Genomic DNA, 13,729 nt, shown 5'->3' with positions numbered 1-13,729 from the left:
TGAACAACGCTAAGCTAATACGAGTAGTGTTTAACACCATATACTAAACACGAGATTCATAAATTGGATTTACTTACAATTTACAAGCTCAACAAAAATGACACCCTCAAGTTTTTTTTTTTTTTTCTTTTCCAATCATATTGTTCAATTGGAATCACATGACAAATAATCAATAAAAGGATGGTCAATAAAACAGGAAAATAAAGACAACAGATCTCTATTTTTTATCCCTTACCCATTATAAATTTGTACTTTTTTACTCCTAAAAAATGTTCTTTTTAAGCTTTAGTTAGTATTCTCAATAGAACACTCATATTCATCGTTACTTATAAAGTATGTCTTGTTAAATTAGTATGTGAGATCTAATTTAATAAGACTAATTATTTTTTCAGCAATACATTTTTATCCCCATAAGAGTGAAATACCATTTTTTTTCTCTCAATATATATATATATATATATATATATATATAGATTGCGAGACAATTTAGATATTTCGTTAGTTTGTGTCTTATCTTTCTTTTTTTCTTTTTTTAAAAAAAGTTGAATAATACGTTCAAAGTTAAAAAACCATTGCAAACATCAATCCGTAGTATAACCTGTACTGTAGAAAACACAAATCGATGGATGATGGGTTAGTAAACTCGAAAGCACGTGTTTTAGCTTTAGATATTTTCCTTATCTTGTGTTATTTTATAAAAGAATTGTTTTTTCTCTTAAAAAAAAAAAATGACACTCCAATGGCTCTCTCTCTTACTATCACCTACTTTATCGTAACGTGACTAACAAAAAAAGTTAGATCCTTATTATAAATAGCTCACCATATTTGACCAATATTTTTTTAGGAATTGAATATTTGCTGTTTGAAGGTACATGGGTCAAACATGGCTATCTCAATAAAAAGGAAAATCATTTATTCAATTTTTTTCTTTTGCTTATACTTATAAATAGTACCATATTTTCCTCTAATATTGAGACATCATATGAATAGGTAATTGGTTTGGAAAGGGCTGCAGGGATACAAATCTAAAGTTAAATTTTTTATATCAATTGGTGTCTAACTAATCATATTATAATATCTTATTTAATAAATTTAAAAATTAAAACATAAAAAATATTAGTTAAAAAGCATTTAAATTTTTTTTAAATAATATTGCACAATTTAATTAGTTAGACATGAAGTGGAACACTAAATTAAATAGATGATTTAAATCTCGTGCAACTTGTATTTCAGTGGAAAGGAAATTCTTTTGTTCCACCTAAACTACAAAACATGTTTGAAGTTTTAACTATTTACCAAGAATGATCACTACTAACAAAATGTTATTTCCAAAATTCAGAATTTCATTAAAACATTTTTTTCGTTTATTTTCTTTTCCATTCTAAAAAGCTCAAAGTTTTCCTTGGAAGTTAAAATAAACAGGCTTAAGTTGACATGACATCACCGAACAGAAAATGAATCCTTTTTAACAACCTCCAAGTTGTCGTTCGTTGACCCCTTTTTTTTTTTTTTTTTTCCTCATCAACCACATGGAATACAACAATTTTAATTAATAAACCTTGTGCTATGGAATCGTGACATGTTCAAAATAAAAGATGCGCCATCGTTGAAGTTTTGGACTAATCTGATCTCACTTATTAATAGCGACTCTTTAACAAGTAACAATAAGAACCTTAAGAAAATGTGTTTTTTAAGCTTTCGTTTATTTTACCGATTCGAGTTTTATTACAGTAAAAAACTCTAAAAAACAGTCATATCTAACTTTTTTACTACAGTAAAAAACTCTCAGATAAAATCACATCTCAATTCGAATTAAAAACTCGAATCAGTGAACTAAACGGGCCTTAACAATATTTAGTTCTCAGAATATTGTTTAATTGGACCAATTTTATTGTTAATCTCCTAAGGAGTGACGATCATTTTCAACTATAATTTAAGGTGATCATTGTGGTCACAAACAAGATCCACCACCACCCTTAACTTGGCCTGATTCGAAATGCAAATAAGAAATGCTCTCGTAAGATGCCACTAAACCCATGTCATTAGTCAGCGTTTTATCTCAAAATGAGGCAAAAAACAAAAAACAAAAAAACAAAAAAAAAAAAACAAAAAACATATTGCTCTTTTACACAATTGAAAAATGCAAACCAAAAGGCATGTTTTTAACTTAAGAGTAGCAATTTCATTTGAAATCAAAGAAAAAAATAATAAGTTTGTAGTTATGGACTCGTTACATATAACAGGTCTTTTACTTTTTTTTTTTTAAGTGCTAAAACAGAACTAGACCAAGAAATGAAACTCTAGTATATAAAAAAGGTCTTTCTCTGCTAAAGCCACCATGCTGTTAAAATTAGTTTCTTATCATTAAATCTGATCAAAATTACATCAACTTAAAAAAATATATAAAAAGATAATTTATGATAAAAATCCAACAATTAAAAAGAGAAAATAAAGTTTTTTTGATAGTTTATTTTTTCAGTATTTATCAGAGAAATTTCATAAAAAATAATATGAATTTCTCATATCTAGAACTCCCCTTTGTAGAACAAATGGATCTCAACACCCCATATTCCAAAAAGATCTTTTATTTCATTATTTCCCATATGAAGTCTCCAATAATTAAAAAAACCAGAATAACCAATAAGATACATTTTTTTTTTTTTTTGGGTGCTGATAGCTGGTATTCAGCAAATTATGAAAATTGTCTCATGAACGTTAAGCCCAAAAGGCGTCATTGAGGGGACGTTTATTTTTTGTATTCGTTTCTGATTTTGAATCATGATTCATGATTCTTTATAATATTTTTTTCTAAAAAAAACACACGTAAAACGAGAATAATTCTGAAATATAATTCTAAATTTATGAACTAATCGTCCACCAAATCCTCAAAGTCAACAGAGACGGACTTTTACATCAAATTGATACATCATGCACTGATTTACTAATAATTATACAGTTGAAAATGCAAACACAAAACCCGTCTGGGATTCTTGACAGAAAAACAATTCCTGGTAGGCATCAGAACGTGCAAGACCTAACAAAATAGGTGAAATACGTGTTATATACATAGTTGTGTGTGCATATATGTGTGTGTGTGTGTGTGTGTGACAAGGAATGCAACATAAGCAGGAAAAGATAAAAGCGGAAACGTGCGCATACACTCAGCATTAGAAGAGTGGTGGACGGTCAAAAGTGTGACAGTAGTGTCTAAAGAGCTCCGTCAAAAATTAATAAATAAAAATAAAAAAGATTTTCTTGTTAAGTTATATTTTTTTAATCGTTAAATTTATACATGTATATACAGATTTAACAGACAAAAAATTTAACTTATCAATATATTGAGGTATCAAAAAAATCCCTAAAAATAATAATAAACAATAAAAAATGATAATAAAATAAGCCCACGTCAGGAAACTCGATCTCAACGTGCTGAAAGAAATAACTAAGAACCCTTTCGGTGGCAAGACGCCATTAGTTGATCTGTTTCATTGTGCATCAAGAATAATGTGGTGATATAAAATTAAGCAGAGAGAAAAAGGGGTTTACATGTGTGTCTTTCAGAAGCAACAGAACTTGCCCAAAGTTACAAAGGCTATAAATATCATGAATAGGATAAGCACGAGGCGGTGATTTTATTATTACTTTCAAGGTGATTTTTCTGGTTTTCGAGTTTAGATTATGTTAATCCGGGTCTATTTTACGCTGGTACGGAGGGACATAGGGACTAGGGGCACGTGCCACTGGAACCGTAGAAAAAATTTATACCTGTATAATTACTGATGGTTATGACGTTTTTAATCTTGTGTGCCACCTCTAATAACTCAGTTTGGGCATTGTAGTTGTACTGTTAGGTTTTTTTCTTCAAGTAGTTATAAAAAAGAAACATGATAATTATTAAAATAACATCGACATTAGAGAAAAGTAATATAATTTTTAAATGATTAAATTTTTTAATATTATTTCTCTCGAACGTCAATATTATAATAAGTAATTATCATGTTACTTTGATGAAATCTACGAGTTATGTTAAAGGGACCTTATACTAGAGGACCGAAGAAAAGCCGCGACTTTTTAAGAGAATAATTTTTTATGCTTGTATATGTTTTTTTTTTTTTTTTTTTAATTTGTATTCTTATGAATATAAATGATAGTATATTAAGTTTTCAAATTGTATTTTTTTAATTGTATGTTGAACCGTCATTTGTGCCCCCATTGAATACACAGTCTAGCTCCGTCCCTGATTTTACATTTGTTTTTAATAAGTCGCATCCTCCAGTTTTGGAACGTGACACCCATTCCCTTCTCTTAAAAATTATTCTCGGTCAAAAGATGCATCACGGATCAAAATCCTCAATTCCTTTATGACAGAGCCGTATTACTAGTGGAAGGATACAGAGTCTATATCAATAGTCACTTGGCAATACTAAAATATAGTGGCATAGAAAATACCTTATGTATGATGGTTTGGTTACTCGGATCACCCATATATTTCATCTTTAGCTTCTTGTATCTCACTTGAGCTCAGCCCTGAGCTCCCACCATTGATTTCAACTGCACCTCCAGATTCGGATACTTTTGTGACCCTCTGCAACTCATCGGTTACACCAGCCGAGCTTGCTTCCAATTGGTCATCATCTGAAGACTCTTTTTGCACCGAAGGTTTTGGCCTTCGGATGGCTTCAGCTGCTTCTGCCATTTGAACTGGGGGTGGCTGGGGAGGAACCCATGCACGCCTAACTGGGACCTCAGTAGTTTGAGTACTATAAGACCCTGACTTGAATTCGTCTTCATTTTCAATTTCGGTGATTCTTGGATTTCTCCGTTGCCACCAGGGCACCGAACTATCCCCATTTGAAGAGTAATTGATCCCATTGTCTTGCACATTGGAATATACGCCTTCACTGCTTGCTTGAGACTGAGTTACCTGGCTTGAATAGTTCTGGGCCTGACCAACCTCCCAAGGCTACTCAAGAGGGCAAAGAAGAAGTGCAAATGTTAAGACTTAATTTTTTCTTTATTTGATTGGAAGTTTTCCCTTTCGGAAAACAGATGAAACATGATTTTTTTTTTTTTTTTTGGGTGGGGGGGGGGAAAAAAAGAAATATCTCAAAACTCAAAAGCCAACCTTAGCTCTTGGAGCTAACCGAGGATTTGATAGTTGCTGATTAGGGTTCGGAGGTGAATCATTAATCTCCTGCAAAGGAAACCGGAATGACAAAGAGTTGGCATGAACTCCAAATAAGCTTATCTGTATAGAATCTAGTTATAGGTTACCCTGACATTAGGAGGTTTCTCCCCTCTTTGGACCATGGCCATAATCTGCATTATGAGAAAACGTTAAATGAGTAGAAGCCACACAAAACCGTGTGAGGAAAACCGAATTGCAAATCATTAACAAAACTTCTCTGGCACGTGATTATGTTCAGCGTCTAGCATTATAACTGAAGTTAACCAGCTGGTCAAGATAATTTACATGAAACATTTGCGAGGCTATGAATGTTATATCCCCTCAGTGTAACATATAAACCGGATCTTATGGAGAAACTACTGGAACAGGATGATATATTATCCGCATATGGCCAATCTTTAAAAGACTAATAACAGTGCAGTTCCTTGTGACCGACATGAATAACATGAAGAAATCAAAGCTCTCAGGACAGCCTAGCATAATATCTAAATACTAGAACTTTTCAGGAAAGATTTCCAGGTAATAAAAAGATCAAGAAAACTGCATACTTCCATGTAAGACTTTGGGTGAGGTGCAACTGATGGTTCTGCAGCCGCAGGAGGTGAGGCAGATCTAACTGTAAAGAAAATTGTAATTGTCAAAACATGATATCATTACAAATATTAAATGGTAGAGAATTCACACATAATTGAAGAATGACAACCTGAACGTGAGTCATAGTCCGCTTTGCCATTGGCATATGGTCTCTGTCAAATTTTTTTTAGTTAATAAAATCCTAACAATTGATTGAGGAAGACAGGTTGTGACGACTTTGGATATCATGACGCATAAACTTTCATGGAACTAACCTTTGAATTTATGACATTGAATTGATGATCGTCCTGATCAATCAGAGAGTTTCTCCTAAGGGCATTTGTTTCGCCTGATAATCAGGCCAAGAAAAATAAATTGCACAACATATTAATAGATTCTAAGCTGGAAAAGAAATTCCAAATATGAAGCAATACAAGATCAAGAACCAAACATCTGAAGTGTAATACATAAACAACGATTCCTCATGGGTGCTATATCATATTTATATATTTGATTATAAGGCAATTTCTTCGTACCTTCCAATTTCTTTGTACCTTCCAATTTCTGTATGGAATTACTCATTGACTTCATTTCTTGCACTTGCACATTCAACATATTCATGAGCTCTCCAAAGTACCTCTTTTCTGAAACATAGTACAAAGTAAGGTGCTTTTCTCATCAAACAGCCGAGGAAAAGGAACTCATGAATAAATAAATAAAAGCTATGAAGAATTGAAGCCTCATTGCAGTGCATGATAAATCAGAGCAGAATATCTACTCCACCTTCATTCTTTGAATTCATCATTTCTTGGCTTGCTTTTGCCACATCAGCTGCTGCGGCTGCAGCTGCTTTTGCAGCAGCTGCTGCTTCCTCTGCTAAACTTGGTTGAGAATCTGTTTTCTTGACTGAGTCGTTTTCTTCTTCCGAGACAACCTTGCGAATCCAAGACTTCAATCTAGGAATAATAGCATTCTAAAACAGGGAAAATGTAGCCAGTTAAAATCTTATACCAAAAGTATTTTGTTAAACATCAGGTAAAATCAGCCAAAAGTGAAGTTAGGTACAGGAAGCATGAAGTGTAATACACCACACATTATGGCACTAGAAGATGAAAGATAGAATTCTGGCCATCAAAAACTCACTAGTTGGGCAGTGTAGGAGACAGATCAATTCTCGATACCTTGATTATTACAGCTGTTCCAGCCCCTGAAGCAGCCAATAATCCGACAGCAAGCACAGCGTGAGACCAGTGGAAGCGGTATCGTGGAGCCACAGGGGAAATAGCATTCGTAGGAGCAGCTGCTGCAGGTTGCAGAGGTTGTACTGGGGATTGTGTCTGCATGCCTTGTGATGTCTTCAGTCCATCCGCTACAATAAAGCAATAAAATCATTAGTCCTTTATTTCTGATATGAGTAAAGAAACTTTGGACGAATCTAAAATCCCCGATCAATAGATTACCTTGATTTCCTCCACCAGTCTGTACAGTTGGAGGTGGGTCCTGCAGTTCCACAAGAGTATGTCAAGTAATACACATGATTATTAGAAAAGTAATAAATGATTAAATGACGGTTAATGCAAATATGTCAAATATTCTTATTAAAAAAAGTAGCTTACAGGCACACGCCGAAAGGCCTCATCTATCTCCTCCTTCGTTAGGCCCTTCTTCTCAAGGAAAGATCGTCTGTACACAACAGGAGAGCCTCTAACTTTTGGGTGTGAAAGGAATTTCACCGCATTTTGTACTTGCTCCTCGCGCATTGGTTCTGAGTTCACAAACACCGATGTTGGAGAACTTTGTTTAGGAGCGTCCGCCTGGACATCTTGTTGATTCTCGGTTGCTGCTTGTGTATGATTCTCGGTTGCTGCTTGTGTAAGACCTGTTCTTGAAGTTAGTATTGTTACCTTAAACATAATCTCCGGAATATACGCAATACATATAAATCATTATCTCTGCAACATTCTAGAAAGAGAAATATATCACACACTCTACACTTATGACTGTGGAGTGAATTTTCTGGACCCTCAAATCTATGAATCTGACATTGCTAAATCGCAAGAGAGCATAGCGCAAATCAACAAGTACCTCCATATTCCGGTGAGTGGGGTTCGACAATGAGTTTGAGTCAATGATGGGAAAACTTCCTCTTCTCAATATAAATTCACACAAATTAGATACTGGTAATTAGTTATTGGTTATTAGTTTACTCAACTCGAGTTTCTCACTTAGTCTGTTGAATCAATATTTCACAATGGTTAGATGTCGCAAATGATGAATTGATTTCTATCATTATGTAATTCAATTTAGGGACTGGAAACCCAAGTTCTTAGTTTCACAAGGGGTGAACCCGCTGTTATTCTTTTTTGTTATTTCAAAAACTAAAAATAAAAAGAATACAAGGGAAGGGATAAACCACAAATATTTGATTGTATCTCAGATTTTCTTCACCCCTTCCCATCACAATAAACAAGATTATTTTGATTCTTTCTAAAAGTCACAACTTTGTTCAATGTATTTATTCAAAAAAAAAAAAAAAGAACTTTGTTCTGTGTTGTATTTCACCGTGTATAGTGCAATCATTCTGAGACTTTTATTTCGAAGTATGTTCTTGTGGATCCTTATACTATATACTATAGAAACACCCAGGGGGGGAAAAAAAGTAACAATTTTGAGCTTAATATGATATTCATCATGTCCCGAGAGAAAGAAATTGTTTCATTCTGTTATTCAACACTTGAACTAAATGGAAACCATACATTTTCTCAGCAAAATCGCAAAGCTTCATGACCAGTTTATAACGGAAAGAAATCCAAGAAGCTGATAAGAAACTCGGTTACTTCTCACCGAATATGAATTAGCAATTGCCAATTATAACATATAGACACACACACACACACACACACAATATCAGCTTGGTTAGAGCTAATCCGCAACAACAATCTCTAGCATAATCATTTGATTAAGCAAATTTTTAAATTACAAACTGTTTACAGTTTAATTGTCTAATCAATATGTCTGATTTCTCGAGCAAATAATAGAGGAATGAAAATCCAATTGAAAAAAAAAAAAACGAAATTGAGCAGAAAAAACAAACTCGAAATGAGAAAGAATGAAGAGAAAAAGAATACCTGGTTTGGGCGGATTTTCGTCGGAAGGAGGAGCCTGGGATTGAGTCGCCATAGCTCACTGAATCGCAAGAGCAGCGAGTTAACTCGGCGAGAAAAAGAAAAAGGGCAAAGCAAAAAAAAAAAAAAAGAAATAAAGAAAAGAGTTATAAGAGAAGTTGGTTACAGAGGATGGTGACGGTGATGACGAAGGGATTTGGGTGTCAGAGGTTGGGTTTGCTCATCTCGAAGCGGAGCAAAGGAAAGAAAGTAGACGCCAAGACAAAAACGCACTGGATAATAATAAGAATAATAATGCACCTTTCCTGCTTCTGCTTGTATCTGATTTCTCTCGAGAGAGGGAGAGTTTGTTATGGGCCAAATTGAGCCCACCAAGTAGTACTCGTGGTTCAAAACTTGAATAATTTTGACAAATATTTTTAAAAGTGTGACGTATTTTTACTCTTTATTTTTAATTTATAATATTTTTAATTAAATAATTATATTAATAAAAAAATATTTATTAAAAATAAAGAGTAATTGTCCAGATTCATGCACTCTCAATTGATAAATTCTCTATTTTTTTCTCAAGACTTTGGATGCATTGGGCCACAAGAGCTAAATATCATTTTTCTTAACAGAAAATTGTTGAACTTGTCCGTATGAGTCTGGATTTTTATTTTATACTCTTGATTAGTATCATTTTAATTAATATAGTTATTTACTTAAAATGTATTAATCAAGAATAATGGAATAAAAATCTAGACTAAAAGGTATTTGTCTCATTTCTCCTTCTCTCTTTGCAGAAATAGAGCAGATAATTAAAATTTATAGCAGATACTCATTTTAAGTTTAGTAAATGTCATAAAACCCTTTGATTTTCCCACTCTTTATGTTCGCCCGCAAGCGTACGGTGTCAAGTTTTGATAGTATAGGGCATTGAGTATCGTCTCCACAGGTTTAAGTGTTAAATTGCCGTTAAGTACTGCGATTATCATAACTCAACTTTATCTGAGCAACCGAACTAAATGAAATAAAATAGAACATAAACGGATATAAGTATAAAAATAAGATAAAATATAGAAACTTCTATGCACAAGTGTACTAGAAACTTGACTTCACCTTATCATTCATATGTTCATCCTATTAAACCAATGCTAGTCATTTCCACTCAATTCATTAATCAAGGGATCTAATCTTAACTCACTACCTCTCCCGAGCATCAAATGAAGTCATATGCATGAATGCATGAATCAATATTCCTATCTAACTCATTTACTCATACGCTCATTAAGTTTATCCCTTAAATTACAACTCAAATGTCGATCGCCTCCCGACCTCATAACAATCGAAATCCTAGTTGATAATCAAGGTCTTGATCACTTCTCGGTCTCATAATATCCTAGACTCTCAACGAGAATATCTAAGTGTTGATCTCCTTTCAGAGTCACAACAACCTAGACTATGTTTCCTAATTTCGGACTGTGAAATCAATCTCTCTTGAGCATCAAAAGCACAATCTAAAATTATCTAACTCATTGGCCACATAAATTAGAAACATTAAGCATAGAGAAATATAAATAAATTAAAATGGAATTTAAACTAACAATTGACAATATAATCAAACATGGTTCAAATAAAGCTACATCAAGCCCTATAATATGAGGTCTAGCTCAACATAAAAGAATCCATAACCAAAATCACAAATTTAAGAACAAAAATTAGAAAACTACAAAGAAAAGGGAGGAAGAGAAAACACTTGTCGAGAAGAGATTCAAGTCTTCAAATCTTCAAGAATCTCTCCCAAGCATTCTTCAAGAATCTCCAACTCCAAACTTCTCTCTCGAGGAGTTTTTATTTCTCTCTAGGAGTTTTTGTTTCTCTCATTCTCTCTAAGTTGGGAACTAGGGTTATTTTTGCTTAAGTATACTCAAACATAGAGAAAATCATAGCCAAACTCATCCAAGGGTCCAAAATTAGCCATCCATGTTGATCAAGGGTTGAAAAATGGCCTAAAGTTTGTCAACAACATGTAGGAGGATGCAGTAGTGCGCCTCAGTGGCCCAGTTGCGCTGCTGGTGGCACGCATGCCCAATGTAATGCAACAGCGCGGGGTGCGGCACAGAAGCGCTCCTCAAGTGTCATGCCCGCACAAGTGGTTCTGCCCAAGAGGGCTCTTGTACGGGCTTAGGTGCTTTTTGCTCTAATTTTTTACTCCAAAATGCCACTAAGTCCCATTTATTATTTTTTCTACAAAAGAAAATTAAAAATACATTAAACTAACAAAAATGCTTGAAGACTCACAAATATTCGAACTAAAAAATTCTTGATTTGTCGGTAAATAAACTCATCATCACTTTCTCTCTCCGCACTCTCTCTAATCTCTCTCGAACGCTCTCCCTCTTTCTTTCTCCTCTCTCGCGCTCGCCCTCTCTCCCTCACCCTCTCTTTCTCTCTCCACTCTCCCACTCACCCTCTTTTTTTGCTCTCTCGCTCTCGTCCTTTATCTTCGGCCTTCTTCTATCATGGGCTTCAAGACAATGAGTCGTGTTGAGCAATGACAATCTAATCTCGCCATTGACGATGACACAAGCAGATTAGCGATGTTGGTGTGCCGCCATCAACGCCGAGGAAGCTGGCCATAGACCTCACGAGGTCGTTCTGCGTGCATGTGGATTTTAAGATTTGAATGGGGATGTTGGTAAATGCAAAATTTATCAAGTAAATGTTTCATTTACCAACAAATAGATTATGTTCAATTTAGTAAATGAGGGATTTACGTGGTAATTGATAGATTTTACTAGTTAAACATATGCTTTGATGTTGTAAACAATAAATTATTTTTAGTAAATTAACAATTTACAGAGCAAATCTATTATTTATCTCATAAATGCTTCATTTACCAACATGCAAAATTTTATTCAATTTGGTAAATGATTGATTTACTCATCAAATAAAGGTTCTGATGTTGTAAACATTACTGGTTTACATGATAAAATTATTATTTTACGAAATACAAAAATTGAGTTTGTATAGTCATTAATGAAGAATTGATCGGTAAATGCAACATTTACCACTTCCACTCTCTCTCTCCCTTTTCTCTCATTCTCTCTCTCATCACCATCGACAAACTCTCATCATGTCTCTCTTTTCATCATTGAAACTCTTTTAAGTGTAGAATTAGTACACCAAATATTTAAATTATACTATAAATTTGTATTAATATTTTGTTTACTAAACAACTAAAACTTTTATGCTATTTACCACTTTAAGTTTGGGAAATCAGCTATTCAATATAATGGCAATGGTTTTATGTTGATATGAATTTTGTACAAATTACGATTTGGATAAATTTGGTACTCTTGGAAAGATATTTCAGTCTACTTTCCAATGGCATTGGGTTTAGGTTGATATGAATTTTGCACAAATAACGGTGAATGATTTAATTTAGGAGGTTCATGTTAAAGTTAGGCAGTATTTGGCTTTTTAATCTATTTGTTATGTTCTATGATTTTAGTGATAAATGATATGATTACTATGAATTACTTGCCACACGTATGTATGAGTTACGATGCTATAAGAGATTTTATGTTAACATGAAGTAAGTACTAAGATTTTTAATTAAGTATTATCAAATGGCATGAACAATTCAAGAATCACATACGCCGGAGCCTCTCAGATTGCATCGCCATTAAACTTAAAACTTAAAGTTAAATTAAACCGTATTCATGTAAGTACAAATTTTACCTGCAACGTGATAAAGTTTTCAAGAAATTCAATTATGATTCCTTGAGATTTCATATATATTTTTTTATGAGAATTTTCATGTTACGTTTATTTAAGCTTAAATGCTTTATTTCATGTTTACAAGTTTACAAATACAAGTTATTACGAGCTTACATGATTATGAGATTCATGATGTTACATATTATGAGTATCCATGTTATACTCTCACGAAAATCAAAACAAGTAAAGAAGATATTTTATCACATTAAACGATAAGGCAACGTAACAATTAACATTTCATGACTATAGGGCAACCCGTTGATCTAGACGACGACTTCATGTTCATGTTTGCCTCGATAGGTTTACGACTTACAACTCCACTCTTGTTGTAGGTTGAGGGCATGTAAGTTTGTCTCATATCAGATAATAAAAGGAAAAATATTTTTCATTAAGAAAGGAAATTGATTCATGATTTGTAAATTGTTAAAATGCTTTATCTGAGGAAATTGTTGTGCTTACTAGCTTTAGCTCAGGTTTTTGGGGTTATTCTTTTGGAGTATAACTTGAGTGTAGTTTTTGAGTTGAATTTGAGTTATAACTTGAGTTGAAGTTAAAACTTGAATAAAGTTGAGTAAAATTGAATAAAGTTAAAACTTAAAAGAATGTGAACTTGAATAAAGTTGAAACTTGAGTTGTCTTTTTTTGAGTTTTTTGGACAAAAGAACATGCCCTAAGTTTCACGTTACAGATTGGTGTGCGAAGGGCGAGAACGTAGGAGATGAGATACCACACACACAATTTTATCTCCTCATATGTTTCAATTATATTCTATGGAATTATGATTTAATGATTTTTCAGTTAGTATGTTTTCGAATGATGGGATACGAGATTTTATGTTTTAAGTTAAATGTTTCAGTGTTTAGAGTCTTATGACATGTTTCGTGATTATTTCCGTTAGGAAAAAGTTTCAAGTCTTCTAGAAAGAATGTTATGCATTTCTCATGTAATGTTTTAATATTTAATTAATGTGTTCCTTCTTTATACCGTTTTGATCTTTAAAGTTATATTTTAAAAGAATGTTTCACGAACAACTGTAATGGTCTGTAAAAACATCGTTACATAGCTAGTGATGTAGGGA

General features: G+C 33.3%; 1 protein-coding gene across 4 annotated transcripts; it reads right to left on the bottom strand.

Moving 5' to 3' along the window:
* Nucleotides 1-2,831: 2,831 nt before the first annotated feature.
* Nucleotides 2,832-9,187, bottom strand: LOC21398131 (peroxisomal membrane protein PEX14). 4 transcript variants are annotated; one of them, XM_010102909.2, is made up of 14 exons: nucleotides 9,053-9,187; nucleotides 8,890-8,947; nucleotides 7,378-7,640; nucleotides 7,222-7,261; nucleotides 6,943-7,130; nucleotides 6,545-6,734; nucleotides 6,298-6,405; nucleotides 6,037-6,110; nucleotides 5,892-5,934; nucleotides 5,737-5,804; nucleotides 5,275-5,319; nucleotides 5,126-5,194; nucleotides 4,450-4,963; nucleotides 2,832-3,034 (listed from the first exon to the last, which is right to left on the bottom strand). In XM_010102909.2, exons 2-13 carry the CDS (start codon nucleotides 8,939-8,941, stop codon nucleotides 4,478-4,480), a joined length of 1,626 nt encoding a protein of 541 aa, XP_010101211.1. In that variant the 5' UTR covers nucleotides 8,942-8,947; nucleotides 9,053-9,187; the 3' UTR covers nucleotides 2,832-3,034; nucleotides 4,450-4,477. The 4 variants fall into 4 exon arrangements, with proteins under 4 accessions (XP_010101211.1, XP_024024491.1, XP_024024492.1 ...); XM_024168723.1 differs by having other exon boundaries at nucleotides 8,890-9,187; XM_024168724.1 differs by having other exon boundaries at nucleotides 5,281-5,319; nucleotides 8,890-9,187.
* Between the last annotated feature and the right edge of the window lie 4,542 nt (nucleotides 9,188-13,729).

The sequence above is a fragment of the Morus notabilis genome, unplaced genomic scaffold, assembly GCF_000414095.1.
Source record: "Morus notabilis unplaced genomic scaffold, ASM41409v2 Scaffold229, whole genome shotgun sequence".
Lineage (NCBI taxonomy): Eukaryota > Viridiplantae > Streptophyta > Magnoliopsida > Rosales > Moraceae > Morus > Morus notabilis.
Note: the sequence above shows the minus strand (reverse complement) of the source record. Positions and strands in the feature narration are given on the sequence as shown.